This window comes from Cebus imitator, unplaced genomic scaffold (assembly GCF_001604975.1).
Source record: "Cebus imitator isolate Cc_AM_T3 unplaced genomic scaffold, Cebus_imitator-1.0 Scaffold0, whole genome shotgun sequence".
Taxonomy (NCBI): domain Eukaryota; kingdom Metazoa; phylum Chordata; class Mammalia; order Primates; family Cebidae; genus Cebus; species Cebus imitator.
Window position 1 is genome coordinate 15,932,506 of NW_016107315.1, and position 15,433 is coordinate 15,947,938.

General features: G+C 41.1%; 1 protein-coding gene across 5 annotated transcripts in view; it reads left to right on the forward strand.

Annotated features, from left to right (window-relative positions):
* Positions 1-14,745, forward strand: part of ARHGAP32 (Rho GTPase activating protein 32) — a 316,763-nt gene extending 302,018 nt beyond the window's left edge. For all 5 annotated transcript variants that reach the window (XM_017523437.2, XM_017523455.2, XM_037736140.1 and 2 more), the window contains 4 exons: positions 1,702-1,773; positions 4,447-5,325; positions 6,017-7,062; positions 8,413-14,745. In XM_017523437.2, the coding sequence (XP_017378926.1) occupies positions 1,702-1,773; positions 4,447-5,325; positions 6,017-7,062; positions 8,413-10,665 (4,250 nt within the window). In that variant the 3' untranslated portion in view covers positions 10,666-14,745. The remainder of the gene's footprint in view (positions 1-1,701; positions 1,774-4,446; positions 5,326-6,016; positions 7,063-8,412) is intronic.
* The last annotated feature ends 688 nt before the right edge of the window (positions 14,746-15,433 follow it).

Genomic DNA, 15,433 nt, shown 5'->3' on the forward strand with positions numbered 1-15,433 from the left:
CTTTTCAAGTTTATAACTCTTAACTAAAGATGTTTTTTTTCAATTAGGTTTCTCATTAATAGAGTATCTTATTAGATCAAATAAATCTATTACTGTCGAAAAACTACTCTTTTAAAAATAGTTTAAAAGTCATGTTCTGTTGATATTAACAGCTTCTGAATCTAGGAAGGATAGTAGTACTTTGTTCTTAGGTAATGTTAGAAGTATAATGTTTAATTATACTAATATTAATTGGTCATTCAGTTTGCAATCATGTAGAGCCTGTACTAGCTATTTTGATAGCAGTCTCTGCAGATAGAAAATTAAGATAGTACTTCTGCCTTCCAAGGCAACTTAGGAAGTCATATGTATAAGAAAGTAAATTTTAGCGCAGAATCATAGTTAATGAAATAGTGGTTTAGACTAGGTTCAGTGGCTTACACCTATAATCCCAACACTTTGGGAAGCCAAAGTAGGAAGATTGCTTAAAGCCAGGAGTTCAACACTAACCTGGGCAACAAAGTGAGGCCCTGCTTCTACAAAAAAAAAAAAAGAGAAAAGAAAAGAAAGAAAAAATATGCAAACAACTGAGGTTTGTTGGCACACCCCTCTAGTCTTAGCTACCCTGGAGGCAGAGGTAGAAGAATTACTTGAGCCCAGGAGGTTGAGGCTGCAGTGAGCTATGATTGTGCCACTGCACTCCAGCCTGGGTGACAAAACGATACATTGTCTCTTAAAAAAGAGAGGTACATGAGATAGTTATGGTAGGAATTGCCAACTCTGGTAGAGGAGGGGCTAGTGGTTAGAAAACACAACCATTGATAAGGGTTTTCAAGGAGAAGTAGGGATTCACCTAATTGACAAGGGACTAAGAATAGTATTGCAGGAGATGGAAGCAGAGTGAACAGAAGCCAGTTTAGGGTGGAACTCTGGAGAGAAGCAATGTTTAAAGATGGGAAATGAAGAGTTGTCATGAGAGGAGAGTAAGAAGAAATGATTAGAAAGGTAGACAGAAGAAAAAAGGTATATGTGCTGTCCTCAACAGAGGAGGAAGGACTTAAAAAGGAAGTGTTCCTAGTGCTTCCGAGGGGTTAAAGAGGACGAAGATATTTAGCGAATAAGATGCAGCATATGTACATAAAGTTACTTGTGTTCGTATTCCAGAGTTCCCGTAACAAATTACCACAAGTCGAGTAGTAAAAAACAACAGATTTTTTTTTCCTTATGGTCCTGGAGGCTCAAAGTCTGAAATCAAGTTATCAGCAGGGCTGTGCTCCCTCCAAAGGCTCCAGGGAAAAATCCCTCCTTGCCTTTCCCAGCTCCCACATGTGGCAGCATCCCTCCAGTCTCCACCACCATCTCCAAATGCCATCTCCGTGTCTCTGTGTTTTCTCTTCTTATAAGGATACCATTCACTAGGTGTAGGGCCTACAATAATCCAGTATGATATCATCTCAAGATACCATATTGGTCTTTAGGAAATATAAAAGAAAGAAGCATCTTAGTTAATCTCTATGCTCAAATTCATAATCCTTTAGAGAAGAGTTTTTTTTCACATGGAAACCATTTGAAAACAATGTAACACATTGTATAATAGGGTACTAAATTGCTGTCAGAGTGTACAGCTAATCACTCGTAAATGTATCAGGAAAAACACTGATCCCATTAACCACATATGTAACAAATAATAAATCTTCACACTATTTGGTTTTTATTCTTCAGGTGGCAGGGCAGAAGGAACCCTCCGTTCAGCTAAAAGTGAGGAGTCTCTTACGTCCCTCCACGCAGTTGATGGTAAGACTAAAAATATCAGTCATTTTATTCTGTAATATATTGCATAAGAGAATACTGCAATTGAGTATATTTTTACATACCTGTGCTTAATAAATAGGCTATCAACTCATTCCCTGGGAATACTGGTATCTATTTAGTATTATTCAGATTAAAATTCATCGATTGCTTTCACATGGTAGCAATCTTTAATCTTTTCATTTTTGGCATGACTGCTATTCAGTTTACATAAAAATAGTCAAAATATTTCAAGTTAACCATTTATATTTATTAATGTCTAGTGAAAACTTGTGTTATTATTATGTCCATCTTTAGATTTCACAATGGGACCATAATTTTATAAAGTATATAATTAAGCAGTTTTGATATTTAGACCATTAGTGTTTTGTCTTGCAAATGGCTTAACCTGATCTTAAATTTCATAGATTGGATTGATTACATGGGGTCCTCATTATGCAAGGATAATTAGTACTTGGAGGAGGCAACTTAAAATAAATCTTTGTCCGGGCATGGTGGCTCATGCCTGTAATCCCAGCACTTTGGGAGGCCGAGGCAGATCTTCTGAGGTCACAAGTTTGAGACCAGCCTGGCCAACATGGTGAAACTCTGTCTCTCCTAAAAATACAAAAATTTGCTGGGCGTGGTGGTGCACGCCTGTAGTCCCAGCTACTTGGGAGACTGAGGCAGGAGTATTGCTTGAACCCAGAAGGCGGAGGTGGCAGTGAGCTGACATTGTGCCGCTGCACTCCAGCCTGGGTAACGAGCAAAATCCTGTCTCAAAAAAAAAAAAAAAAAAAAAAAACCTTCTTAAAATAGGGACCAAAATTTCATGGTTAAGAGTGAAAAGAGGTTTGACTGCAATGTGTCTTAAAAAACAAAGCTAAAAAAATGTGCAAATAAGATTATTTTATCTTTATTTAGCAAAAGTTGGATTATGGTTATATCTGTGCACTAATTTTTAGAATAAAGAATTACTTCAGTGTCAATTTGGAAGAAGCTCTTATTGTTTTTAAGCCATGTAATAGCACAATAGGACATTTATTTATTTATTTGAATTGCGTTTTGCCATTGCAGCAGAATTATAAATAAGATCCTTTTTAAAAATACTAACCAAGAGCTACATTGATTTCCAAAGGGCTTTTCTTAAAACAGTGATACTCAAGAGCAAGTGAAATCTTGCTCTTTTGAAATATCCTGAGGTATCATCATCTTGGTCTGTTTTTTCATCTTCATTTAATAACTGTTCTAATTGCTAGATCCTCACTGACCAATAGCTTTGCTTTTGATTCCAGAAGTTCTCCCACATCACTTTATCTGTGTGGTTGACATCATATGAGTTTTCCAAGATGTTCAGTTGAACTAGTCAAGATAACCTACAAAAACAATCCAGCAAGCTAGGTAGATACTAATGTTAAGCAGAAGATATTTGTAAGGAATTAATTTTATCTGTGAATGTACTGATCACCCATACACACACACACACACACCCATACATATACATATACATATACATATACATATACATATACATATACATATACACACATATACATATACATATACATATATATATACACATATACACATATACATATATATATATATATATATATTTTTTTTTTTTTTGAGACAGAGTCTCATTTTGTCATCCAGGCTGGAGTAGTGGCACAATCTCGACCCACTGCAGCCTCCAACTCCCCAGTTCTAGTGATGATCTTGCCTCAGCCTCCAGAGTAGCTGGGACTACAGCTGTGTGCCACCACACCCAGCTAACTTTTATATTTTTAGCAGAGATGCGGTTTCACTGTTTTGTCCAGGCTAGTCTCAAACTCCTGACCTCAGGTAATATACCCACCTCAGCCTCCCAAAGTGCTGGGATTATAGGCGTGAACCGCCATGCCCGGCCAATATATTTCTATTTATTAAGATATTTTCTGCCTCTTTAAATTACTTTTTAACTATGGCAATTAAAATAATCCTAAGAGAATAGTTTCTTTTTTACCAGTTGGATATTTAGTAATATTGTTAAATTATGTAATACTCTCTGCCACTCTTGAGGACTCTGCTTAAAAAACTTAAAGCCTATTCTGAAAGAAAAAATATGATGTTCTTGTTAAGTATCTGAAAGGGATTTTTTACTAAATATATATAAATACTTTATGGGATTGTGAATATGTTTTACTTGAGAAGAGAAGTTCAAGCTATTTAGAAATTTGAATATTAATAAGGATGTTCCTCCCCCCAAAATATCCATTTTGCTATTATAGATTCAAAGTGCCACTCAAGGTGATTAATTCCACCTCATAAGTCATATGAGGACCAGTGATAAAATAAGACACAAAGAAATGAAAAACTTGCCCAAACCCACACCAAGAATCGGTGTTGGATTAGTAATAGAATCCGAGCATTCTGAGTTCTTTTTTCTATCCAGACCATGAAATACTGCATTCTCCCTCTGATTCTGTCACGTGTTTGCTATTTAGCATTTGGTTTGGGAGTTCTGTTATCTCAAATTTAAATGATCTGTGTGCACTGAAAGAATTTTCAGAAAGAAAATGAGAAGTAACACTTTCTTCACCTAGGTAGTAAGTTACTACTGTGTCAGTAGGTGACGTACCACAGCATTGTGTATCCTAGGATGTTCATACTTAGATAATTGTTGTTCATTTTTTCTAGGTGATTCTAAGCTCTTCCGACCCAGAAGACCCAGATCTTCCAGTGATGCACTGTCTGCCTCTTTTAATGGAGAAATGCTGGGGAACCGCTGTAACTCCTATGATAATCTGCCTCATGACAATGAGAGTGAGGAGGAAGGAGGGTTGCTTCATATCCCAGCCCTTATGTCTCCTCATTCAGCTGAGGATGTTGACTTGAGCCCACCAGACATTGGAGTAGCCAGCCTGGATTTTGATCCAATGTCATTTCAATGTAGTCCTCCTAAGGCCGAATCGGAATGTCTGGAGAGTGGTGCTTCCTTTTTAGATTCACCAGGATACTCCAAGGATAGACCAAGTGCCAATAAAAAGGATGCAGAAACAGCTGGTAGCCAGTGTCAGACTCCAGGAAGCACGGCAAGCTCTGAACCTGTCTCTCCTCTTCAGGAGAAACTGAGTCCATTCTTTACCCTGGACTTGAGTCCAACTGAAGAGAAATCATCTAAGCCATCCTCCTTTACTGAAAAGGTTGTCTATGCTTTCTCTCCGAAGATAGGACGGAAATTAAGCAAATCACCTTCTATGAGCATATCTGAGCCAATTTCAGTGACCCTACCACCACGAGTGTCAGAAGTCATTGGTACAGTCTCAAACACCACAGCTCAGAATGCACCGTCTTCTACCTGGGACAAAAGCGTTGAAGAAAGGGATGTCACAAATAGATCCCCCACCCAGATAGTAAAGATGAGAACAAATGAGACAGAGGCCCAAGAAGAATGTGGATCTGAAGTCCAGCCCCTGGACCAGGTGGCTGCTGAAGAAGTAGAATTGCCAGGGAAAGAGGATCAGTCTGTCTCAAGCAGTCAGAGTAAGGCCGTAGCTTCTGGACAGACTCAGACAGGTACCGTTTGTTTTCCTCCATTCTTTCTTTAAGTTAAGAGGGATCTTCAATCCTGTGTGCCATCTGTGCCTTTTGAGAGAGAAATTTGCTCCACAGCTAGCCTTTAATCAAAGAGAATGCTTTTCTGGGTGGTGCTGATGGCTCAAAGCCCTAAATTAAAAGCAGTCAAACAAGGCTCCCCAAAAGAGCCAATGGTCCTGCTTCAAATCTTCACAAAAGTCCCCTTATCTCTTTGGACAGTAAGAATTCGTGGATAATTCTTGCACAGCTGCATAGCTCTTGATTCTGTTTTCTCTTCTAATAAAGTATCTTTATTGTAGCCTTCCAAGTTAACAAGCCAGCCTACACCATCAAATGTAAAAACTGTTCATAATAACAATCTGCAAGCACTTGAAGCTTGTTTTCTAAGCAATCTTTTCTGAGCCAGGTGAGGGACCTGCTTTTTTTCCCCCCATCTCTGTAGCAATTCAAGAGGAGATTGCGGTCTTTATATACTCTTTGTTTTAGTTTTCCTTTTGAACCAGATGTGTTTTCTACAGCATTTGCATGTGGGATAGAAGATCATGGATTGCCATTTTGAAATATGGAAGGCACCTGTTTTTTAATAATCACATGGGGAGTGTTTGGCTTTCCATTTAGGATAACATAAGCTACCTTTTCACTCTCATTTTTTTTCCCAATTTCCTACTAGGAGCAGTTACCCATGACCCCCCTCAGGATTCCGTTCCTGTCAGTTCAGTCTCTCTTATCCCACCACCACCGCCTCCGAAAAATGTTGCCCGAATGTTGGCGCTAGCATTAGCTGAGTCTGCACAGCAAGCCTCAACTCAGTCATTGAAGAAACCAGGGACCTCTCAGGCTGGGTATACAAATTATGGAGACATAGCGGTGGCTACAACTGAAGATAATCTGCCCAGTTCTTACTCTGCTGTTGCTCTAGATAAGGCCTATTTCCAAACCGATCGACCAGCAGAGCAGTTCCACCTCCAGAATAATCCACCAGGAAACTGTGACCATCCTCTCCCAGAGACAATAGCTATTGGGGATCCTACCCATTCCAACACAACTGAATCTGGGGAGCAACACCACCAAGTAGACTTAACAGGGAATCAGCCACATCGAACCTATTTACCTGGGGACCCAGAAAAGGCCAGAATTGCTTCAGTTACCTTAGACTCAGAGAAGTCTGATGATCATGCAAGTTTCCCTGAAGACCAGTCTGGGAAGAACAGTATACCAACTGTCTCCTTCATGGATCAGGATCAGTCTCCACCTCGTTTCTACAATGGAGATCAGCCTCCTTCTTATCTTGGTGCAAGTGTGGATAAACCCCATCACCAGTCAGAATTTGCAGACAAATCTCCCACACCTCCTAATTTACCTAGGGATAAAGTCTTCCTTCCTTGTGGGTCCGTTGCAGACAAATCACCCACACCTCCTAATTTACCTAGAGATAAAATCTGCCATCCTTCTGGGTCCCCCGAAGAGAATACCAGCACAGCCAACATGACTTACATGACAGCTACTCCAGCAACAGCCCAAATGAGCACCAAGGAAGCCAGCTGGGATGTGGCTGAGCAACCCACCACTGCTGATTTTGCTGCTGCCACCCTTCAGCGCACACACAGAACTAATCGTCCCCTTCCCCCTCCACCTTCCCAGAGATCTGCAGAGCAGCCGCTAGTCGTGGGACAGGTACAAGCAGCAACCAATATAGGATTAAATAATTCTCACAAGGTAAGAAGGGGAGGATATCAGTGAGATGAAATATACTTTTACCAAAGGTATGTCACTTTTTAGCAGGGTGTGTTGCTATCTTTGAGTCAGATGCAACAATTACTTTTAAGCTCTGTGGCTGATTTTCGTGAAATAGTTCCCATTTGAGGTTGGAGTCTGTCATTACCTTGATGCTGGCTTTTCCTCAAGAAAGAAGTAGCTCCTAGACGACTGTAGCTTAACTATACCTGCTTCCTTTTCCTCCTAAAGTGTCTTGGTCGTTTATTCATAGTAACACAAAGAAGTCATGATCAAATGAGACAAAGTGGGCTTTAAAGTTATGGCTTGCTTTTTTCTTTTTCAACTCCATCACTGACTCATTGTGACTTTCGACAAGTCATTTGCCCACCCTCTGCCAATTATTCACAGCTACACAATGAAAATACTTTACTCTCAAAACATTTGTAAGACTTTGCCTTGAAGACTTTTTGGAAGTATAAGAGATTATAGTGCCTTGGGATTTTTTGTTATTTTCCTACATTCACTAGCAGTTTGTTCCATAGTCAGGCAACTATTTCAATGAGAGAATGTAGTACGCAGAATGCTAGGGTTTCTTCCTGAATTTCCTCATATTTTAAAATGCTACAGGTTTGTGTGCATGTGTGTGTGTGTATGTGTGTGTGTGTGTGTGTGTGTGTGTGTGTGTGTTTTATGGTCACCTTGAACTATTAATAGGACTTAAGATTTTAGACTTTAGTGGAGGATGCTGTGTCTAGCTATGACTTCTCAAGGATAGCATGTTTGCAGTTTGAGGATTATCTTTGGCCTGTGGGTCAGACTAGGTGGAATCAAAGATAGGGAAGAGGCAGTAGCCTCTGATTTGAATATTCCCTTTCCCTATTTTTGAAGGCTTAAAATGTGCTCTGTGTACAACTGTGGATTTCAAAAATCTCTCCAGATGATAAAATTAACTCTTAATTTTTTAAAAATGTCCTTGGTATTGAAACTGAGCTAGACTAATAGATGATGCATAGAACAGTATATACTAATAGATAATACATAGAACTGGTTATGTATTTTTAAGCTTTACAGTGTTACTTGGGTAATGCCATAGGCAACCTCATCTCACATTTAAAACCTCTCATAAATTAGAAAACCTTGAATGGTTCTCCAAAGATGATACTGACCATTGTACAAGATAGCAGCATAAGCCTTCTTTTCCTAGCAATGGGTACAGATTCATTGCAACCACAGGCTTAGGTAAGTTCAATCTGCTACCCAGCCAGCCTCAATTTGTGAGTTGTGGATTTAATAGTACTTGATTCATAGAGCGAACAAAACATAGACCATAGTATTATCATCTTTCAATAGGTTCAAGGAGTGGTTCCAGTTCCAGAGAGGCCACCTGAACCTCGAGCCATGGATGACCCTGCGTCTGTCTTCATCAGTGACGGTGGTGCAGCTGCTGCTCAGTGTCCCATGGCTACAGCTGTCCAGCCAGGCCTGCCTGAGAAAGTGCGGGACGGTGCGCGGGCCCCGCTGCTGCACCTGCGTGCCGAGTCTGTCTCTGCGCACCCCTGTGGCTTTCCTGTACCACTGCCCCCGACCAGGACGATGGAGAATAAGATGGCTGCTGCCATATACTCCAGCAGTACAGATGCCACCAGCAGTTCAAATTATCATTCCTTTGTCACTGCATCATCCGCCTCTGTGGATGATGTGTTGCCTTTACCAATTCCTGTCCCACAACCTAAGCATGCTTCTCAGAAAACAGTTTACTCCTCCTTTGCTAGGCCTGATATCGCCACTGAACCCTTTGGTCCAGAAAACTGTTTGCATTTCAATATGACTCCAAACTGCCAGTACCGTCCCCAGAGTGTACCTCCACATCACAATAAATTGGAGCAGCACCAAGTGTATGGTGCCAGGTCAGAGCCACCAGCCTCCATGGGTCTTCGTTATAACACATATGTGGCCCCAGGAAGAAACGCATCTGGACACCACTCCAAGCCATGCAGCCGGATCGAGTACGTGTCTTCTTTGAGCTCCTCTGTTAGGAATGCCTGTTACCCTGAAGACATTCCACCGTACCCTACCATCCGGAGAGTGCAGTCCCTCCATGCCCCGCCATCTTCCATGATTCGCTCTGTTCCCATTTCACGGACAGAAGTTCCCCCAGATGATGAGCCAGCCTACTGCCCAAGACCCCTGTACCAATATAAGCCATATCAGTCCTCCCAGGCCCGCTCAGATTATCACGTAACTCAGCTTCAGCCTTACTTTGAGAACGGCCGGGTCCACTACAGGTATAGCCCATATTCTAGTTCTTCTAGTTCCTATTACAGTCCAGATGGGGCTCTGTGTGATGTGGATGCCTATGGCACCGTCCAGTTGAGACCCCTTCACCGCCTTCCCAGTCGAGATTTTGCTTTCTATAATCCTAGGCTGCAAGGAAAGAACTTGTACAGTTACGCTGGTTTGCCTCCACGTCCCCGGGCCAATGCAACTGGCTATTTCTCTCCCAATGACCATAATGTAGTCAACATTCCTCCGGCTGCTGATGTAAAGCACACCTACACCTCATGGGATCTTGAGGACATGGAAAAATACCGCATGCAGTCCATCCGGAGAGAGAGCCGCGCTCGGCAGAAGGTGAAAGGGCCTGTCATGTCTCAATACGATAACATGACCCCAGCTGTACAGGATGACTTGGGTGGGATCTACGTCATCCATCTGCGGAGTAAATCAGATCCTGGGAAAACTGGACTTCTCTCAGTGGCAGAAGGAAAGGAGAGCCGCCACACAGCCAAGGCCATCAGTCCCGAGGGAGAGGACCGCTTCTATAGGAGGCATCCTGAGGCAGAGTTGGATAGAGCTCACCACCATGGAGGCCATGGTAGCGCACAGCCAGAGAAGCCATCCCTTCCTCAGAAGCAGAGCAGCCTGAGGAGCAGGAAGCTTCCCGACATGGGCTGCAGTCTCCCTGAGCACAGGGCACACCAGGAAGCAAGCCATAGGCAGTTCTGTGAGTCAAAAAATGGGCCCCCGTATCCCCAGGGAACTGGCCAGTTAGATTATGGTTCCAAAGGGATTCCAGACACTTCTGAGCCAGTCGGCTACCATAACTCTGGAGTAAAATATGCTGCATCTGGGCAAGAATCTTTAAGACTGAACCACAAAGAGGTGAGGCTGTCCAAAGAGATGGAGCGGCCTTGGGCTAGGCAGCCTTCTGCCCCAGAGAAACACTCCAGAGACTGCTACAAGGAGGAAGAACACCTCACTCAGTCAGTAGTCCCACCCCCTAAACCAGAGAGGAGTCATAGCCTCAAACTCCATCATACCCAGAACGTGGAGAGGGACCCCAGTATGCTGTACCAATACCAACCACATGTCAAGCGTCAGAGCAGTGTGACTGTAGTGTCCCAGTATGATAACCTGGAGGATTACCACTCCCTGCCTCAGCACCAGCGAGGAGTATTTGGAGGGGGCGGCATGGGGACGTATGTGCCTCCTGGCTTTCCTCATCCACAGAGCAGGACCTATGCTACGGCTTTGGGTCAAGGGGCCTTCCTGCCCACAGAGTTATCCTTGCAGCATCCTGAAACACAGATCCATGCAGAATGAGCCCTGGGAGCAATAGAGTTGAAGCAGCCTCTGCTGGACAGTGGACTGTTCTATTTTTTTCAATAACCAAAAAGATTAAAAAAACAAAAAATACTATAAAACCCCTGACCACATTTAAAAAAGATAATAAAAGTAAACAAATCACCATCTTTTTCCCCTTCCCTGCTTCATTACCACCTCTTCCATCTATAGACTTTGTCATTTTTGTCTTTAAAAAAGATCTGAAGGATGGTAAAGTCCTGTGCTGAAACCTAGTAGAGAAATTTGCCACAGGCGGTACTTGCCATCTAGGGCTAGCTTGAAAAAGCCTGAGGACTGCCTTTCACTGAATCTGAATTCAGCGTTGTCCTTTCTTCTTAGTATTTGCTGCACAATTGAGAGCAGTTCACATGAATTTCCTGGTAGGCTTCTGCATTCCCTGTTGTGTTCCTGCTTCTCCTTCGGTAGCTGCACAACTTGCCCAGATCGACTCATTGTTCTCACTTCATTCACCCCATCTGAGATGGATCTTGTGTTCAATTAGAGTAATGGAAAAATCTCTGATCCTTCAAGATCAGTCAGTCAGACAGTTAGCAACATTATAATTAAAAATAAGAAATTAAGACTTTAAACTAAACATTTGGTAGTGGCATCATAAAACATCAGACCAGTTAGACTCAGGCTAAACCATACTCTTTATATTTTTTTCATCCTTTTTCCTGACAGTTCAATGAACAGGCTCATATTATGACAGAAGGGATTTTTAAAAGTTAGAATTTAAGGAAACTTCTTAGGTGAAACAAAGTAAAGTTCTTACTGCCAGTGAACTTTGTTAGCACCAGTAAACTATATCCATGCTTTTATTGCATTGCCCGCCTCCAGGTTTTCTTCTTATTCCACTCCTCAATAATATCTGGTGAATTGTAATTCTAGTAAAACATGTCATACCATTGGTTTTCCTAAATTACCAACTTTCTTTCATTAAAAAAACAAAAACAACAACAACAAAAAAAAACCAGCATGGTTTGACTGGATAGACACACATAGCTTATTATGAACATAAATTTACATGTTTGTTTCTGTTTTTAAACCAGAGTACAGGGTCCCTGGGAATTATTTAAGTAGCTACGAATGATCTATTACTAGACTGTAAGTTCCTGCAATAACCACTTAGTGCACAGCCCCATTTCACCAGTTGGAGTTCTGGGCAGTTATCATTGCCGTCCTAAGGCATTACTGTTGTTTGCTTACTCTGTACTTGTGTGGTCACAGTCTTGTAACTATCATCTACACCAGCATTTCAGGTATAGCTCTTTATAACTCTGAAGACATGTTAAACATGTTTAAAAGCCGCAACTTTTGAAGTTGCATTCCTTATTAGAGTAGGAACTCTCTAGCCCAACTCAGTTCTATGTTCTCAGCTCCCTCCACCCCAAAATACATCAGACTAGCAAGGCAGTCCTATGTTTACAAATTGAGTTTAGATTGTCATTTCATTCCATAACACCTAATAATACTCAAGTTTTATACATTCACGTATTTTAAATGCTCGGTCTGTAGAAGACACTAGGAGTATTGCATTCCATTTACTGGATGGTTGCTGCTCTGGCTTTTTAGAACTTGAAAGTAATTTTTATTTAGAGCAAAGGAGGAAATCTTTTAAGAGGCTAAAATCATGCTGCTATTACTGCTGTGAAATTGTATAAAGATTAGGATTCATGCCAGTTTTTATTTTAAAAATAATGTGCATTTAAGGGTTTATATTTAGAAAAAAATAAAATGTTTTAAGAACAACACATTGATATGCGGAAATATTCTATAAGGTTTTATTTTGTTCCCCTAGAATTGATTGGAGGGATGCAGTAAAAACAGTAGTAGAAGTCTTGAAACACTCAGATGTGAAAAGGTCTGTGGAAATTTAGGTCTCTACATTAAAAGTGCAGACCCAACTGGTGTCAAAGTGTGAGGAAACCTGATAGGATACTTCCATTTTGGCACAAAAACACCCTGGGTGCTACATATAAAAGTTTGACCTTTGGTGAATATGTGGCACTATTTTTTTTTACCTTAATCATATTTTTGTCAAGAAGGCAACCCATTGCCCCTTGAAGACCACACCAGCCCTGTAAGTTCTCACTAGCAGCATGGAGGTTAGGAAGAGGGGCTGCCGTGACGAGGAGTTACACACGGCTTCAGTAACTGAGAGCCCAAAGGAAGTAACCCAGGGAGTCCAGTCCAGTTTTAATATTTGTGGGTTTGTTGTCATACAGATTGTTTAGTCCTGAAACTAAAGTCTATTTTATAAATAGTAGGGTCAATTCCTCAAAACAATTTCTTTATTAATAAATGTCCTATAGGTTTAGAAATATCAGGTAAATATTTCAAATATGGAGTGATGACTGCAATTACTGGTATAAGCGTGAAACACAAACTTTAGATAGAATCTAGAGTTGCTTCATTAATGCATGCTAGCAACAGCCTTAACTTTGGATTCAGTTATTTGAAACACTTTGCCGGCATCTTTCCCTTTCTAATACTGTGGGGTGGAAACCAGACGGCAAATCACTGTGAGCCGGATACCTCAGCACAGTTCACCTTGTGTGTGACTTCACAAATAGAGTAACTGAATGTTATTACTTTCAAATTTTGATGTGGAACATTATGATCAAGGAAATGGAGCTGCCTTATACATTAAATCTGTAATTTAATCCTATTGACATTTTCGAAGCCATGCCTCCAGATATTATCTTTTTGGCAAAATTCTGATTCCACAGTTTGGTCTGATTGAAATATTGCCTGGATGTCTGGCTAGAAATTTTGCTAACAATCCCAGAGGTGCCATTTTCTTATCAATAAATTTCATCTGAGCCTTATTTCTTACTATATTCAATTTCCTTTCAAACATGCAAGTCCCTGGGATGGTCCCACAAGTAGGGCCTGCCTATTTGTTACAATGGTAAAGCATTTTTTAAAATTTAGGGTCAGGTTGAAAAACTGTAGGACTAATTCTGTAGAGAGCAGGGACTACCATTAACATGAGCGGGGACAGAGGAGTAGGTTACATTTGGAGCAGTAACAGATGCAAACAATGTACATTTGAATTTGCCCCCTTAGTTAAAGAAGGAGCCTGCAAAGTCCATTTCTCTGTTTTCAGCCCTGTCAGTCACCCATTTAGTATGCTGGCAAAGTATTGCTTGAGCGGAATGTATTAAGAAAGTAATAATGAAAGCAAAAGTATGTCAGAGAGTTACTTCTTCCACATGGTTAGAGGCATGTGATTTTCAGCGCCGTGTGTTACAGAAATGTCAGGAATGGTGTATTATAATGTGTGCAAGATAATGTCAGTGTGCACAGAGGGTCTTTTTTCCTTATCTGATTAGTACTGTTAATGTTCAAAGAATAAAAATGGTTTTACAGTTTAGATTCTGAGATAGAAAAACCTGATTTTTCAACCATGACCTGCATGAGAGAAGCATCCTAGGAAGTCTTAGATCATACTTTTGAGTTTTTAATTTTAATTTATATAGTGTTTTTTTAATGTCTTAATATTTTTGTGAACTGGTGTAAATTGTAATGCATATAAGCTTGTGTATTTTTGTAAATAGTTTTGTGATTTATTTCTTGCCCCATATGTAAATATTTAGAGTCTCATTTCTTGCAAACTTATTTGAAGCTGAGTTGTGGGTTTTGGGTTTTGTTTGTTTCTTTGGTTGCAGGGTGGGGTGGGGGGGTGGCAGGGGAGGGAAAAGGGATTTTTGTACCTGGAGATGGAGATACCTTGTGGTTTAAAGCGAATGTCCCACTGAAAGCAATTCAAATATCAACAGGATTATTTCAGGTTAAAACAGACTGCTTTGTGTATGTGTTTCCTTTTTGACCTAATATAAATTATACTGAAAGAGTGGGGGTACCCCATTGATTTGGGAACTTAGGACCAAAAGCACATGTTTTTATGACACCTCCTATTATGTCCAGTGGTAGGTTACTTGGGGAAAGGGGCTGTGTCTCCTGTTGTTATCTATTTACCATCTCTTGCTGCCTGGCCTCATTTCCCCCAGGTCAAACACTGTTCTCTTTAGAGTGGTGAAGGCCTCTTGATTGGTCCTGGAGAGTCTGGGCTGACTTGCTGCTTCCTGCTCCTGAAGGAGTCCACGCTCTGCTCTTGCAGCCTGGTTCCCGAGTGTGTACTTCTCAGGAAACTGAATCGGCTTATCTCAGGATCCTTCAAAAGGGGATTCTGAATAAAACTATATTTTTACAGATTCCCAGGAAACATCTTGGACATCCTGTTTTCTCTTAAGTGTGAAATGACCATAAAAGAATCATGCCTCAGACAAGGCCACCTGTGGTGAGCTGGCTCGCAGCAACCCAGATCAAGTGTCACTGAGACAGTGGCTCTAGATGTGAACCAAGTACTGCAAGTGACTCAGCTGCCCAGCAGGGCTCCAGAGTTTCTTTTGCTGCCACAGTTCTCAAAATAAATACTTCAGTATCAAGCAGGACTTAAAGGTTGGGTGGGGAGGACCCTCAATATTCAGCTATTGAATATTGGTTTTCCTACTGAGAGTCAAATTACAAATCATTCTTCATTTTAAGATGTTAGGGCCCTATTCTTTTTTGTCAGCAACGGAGAAAGTTACCTGTTTATACCATATGGCCCTGGTGAGCCAGCCGTCTCTTCTGTGCCTGCATACCACACTCCAGACCTCAGCAAAGATACATCTGCTTCAGTAAGCATCCTCAGACCTGAATAAGTGTTCCCATGGAAACTGCTCAGATGGGATGAAAG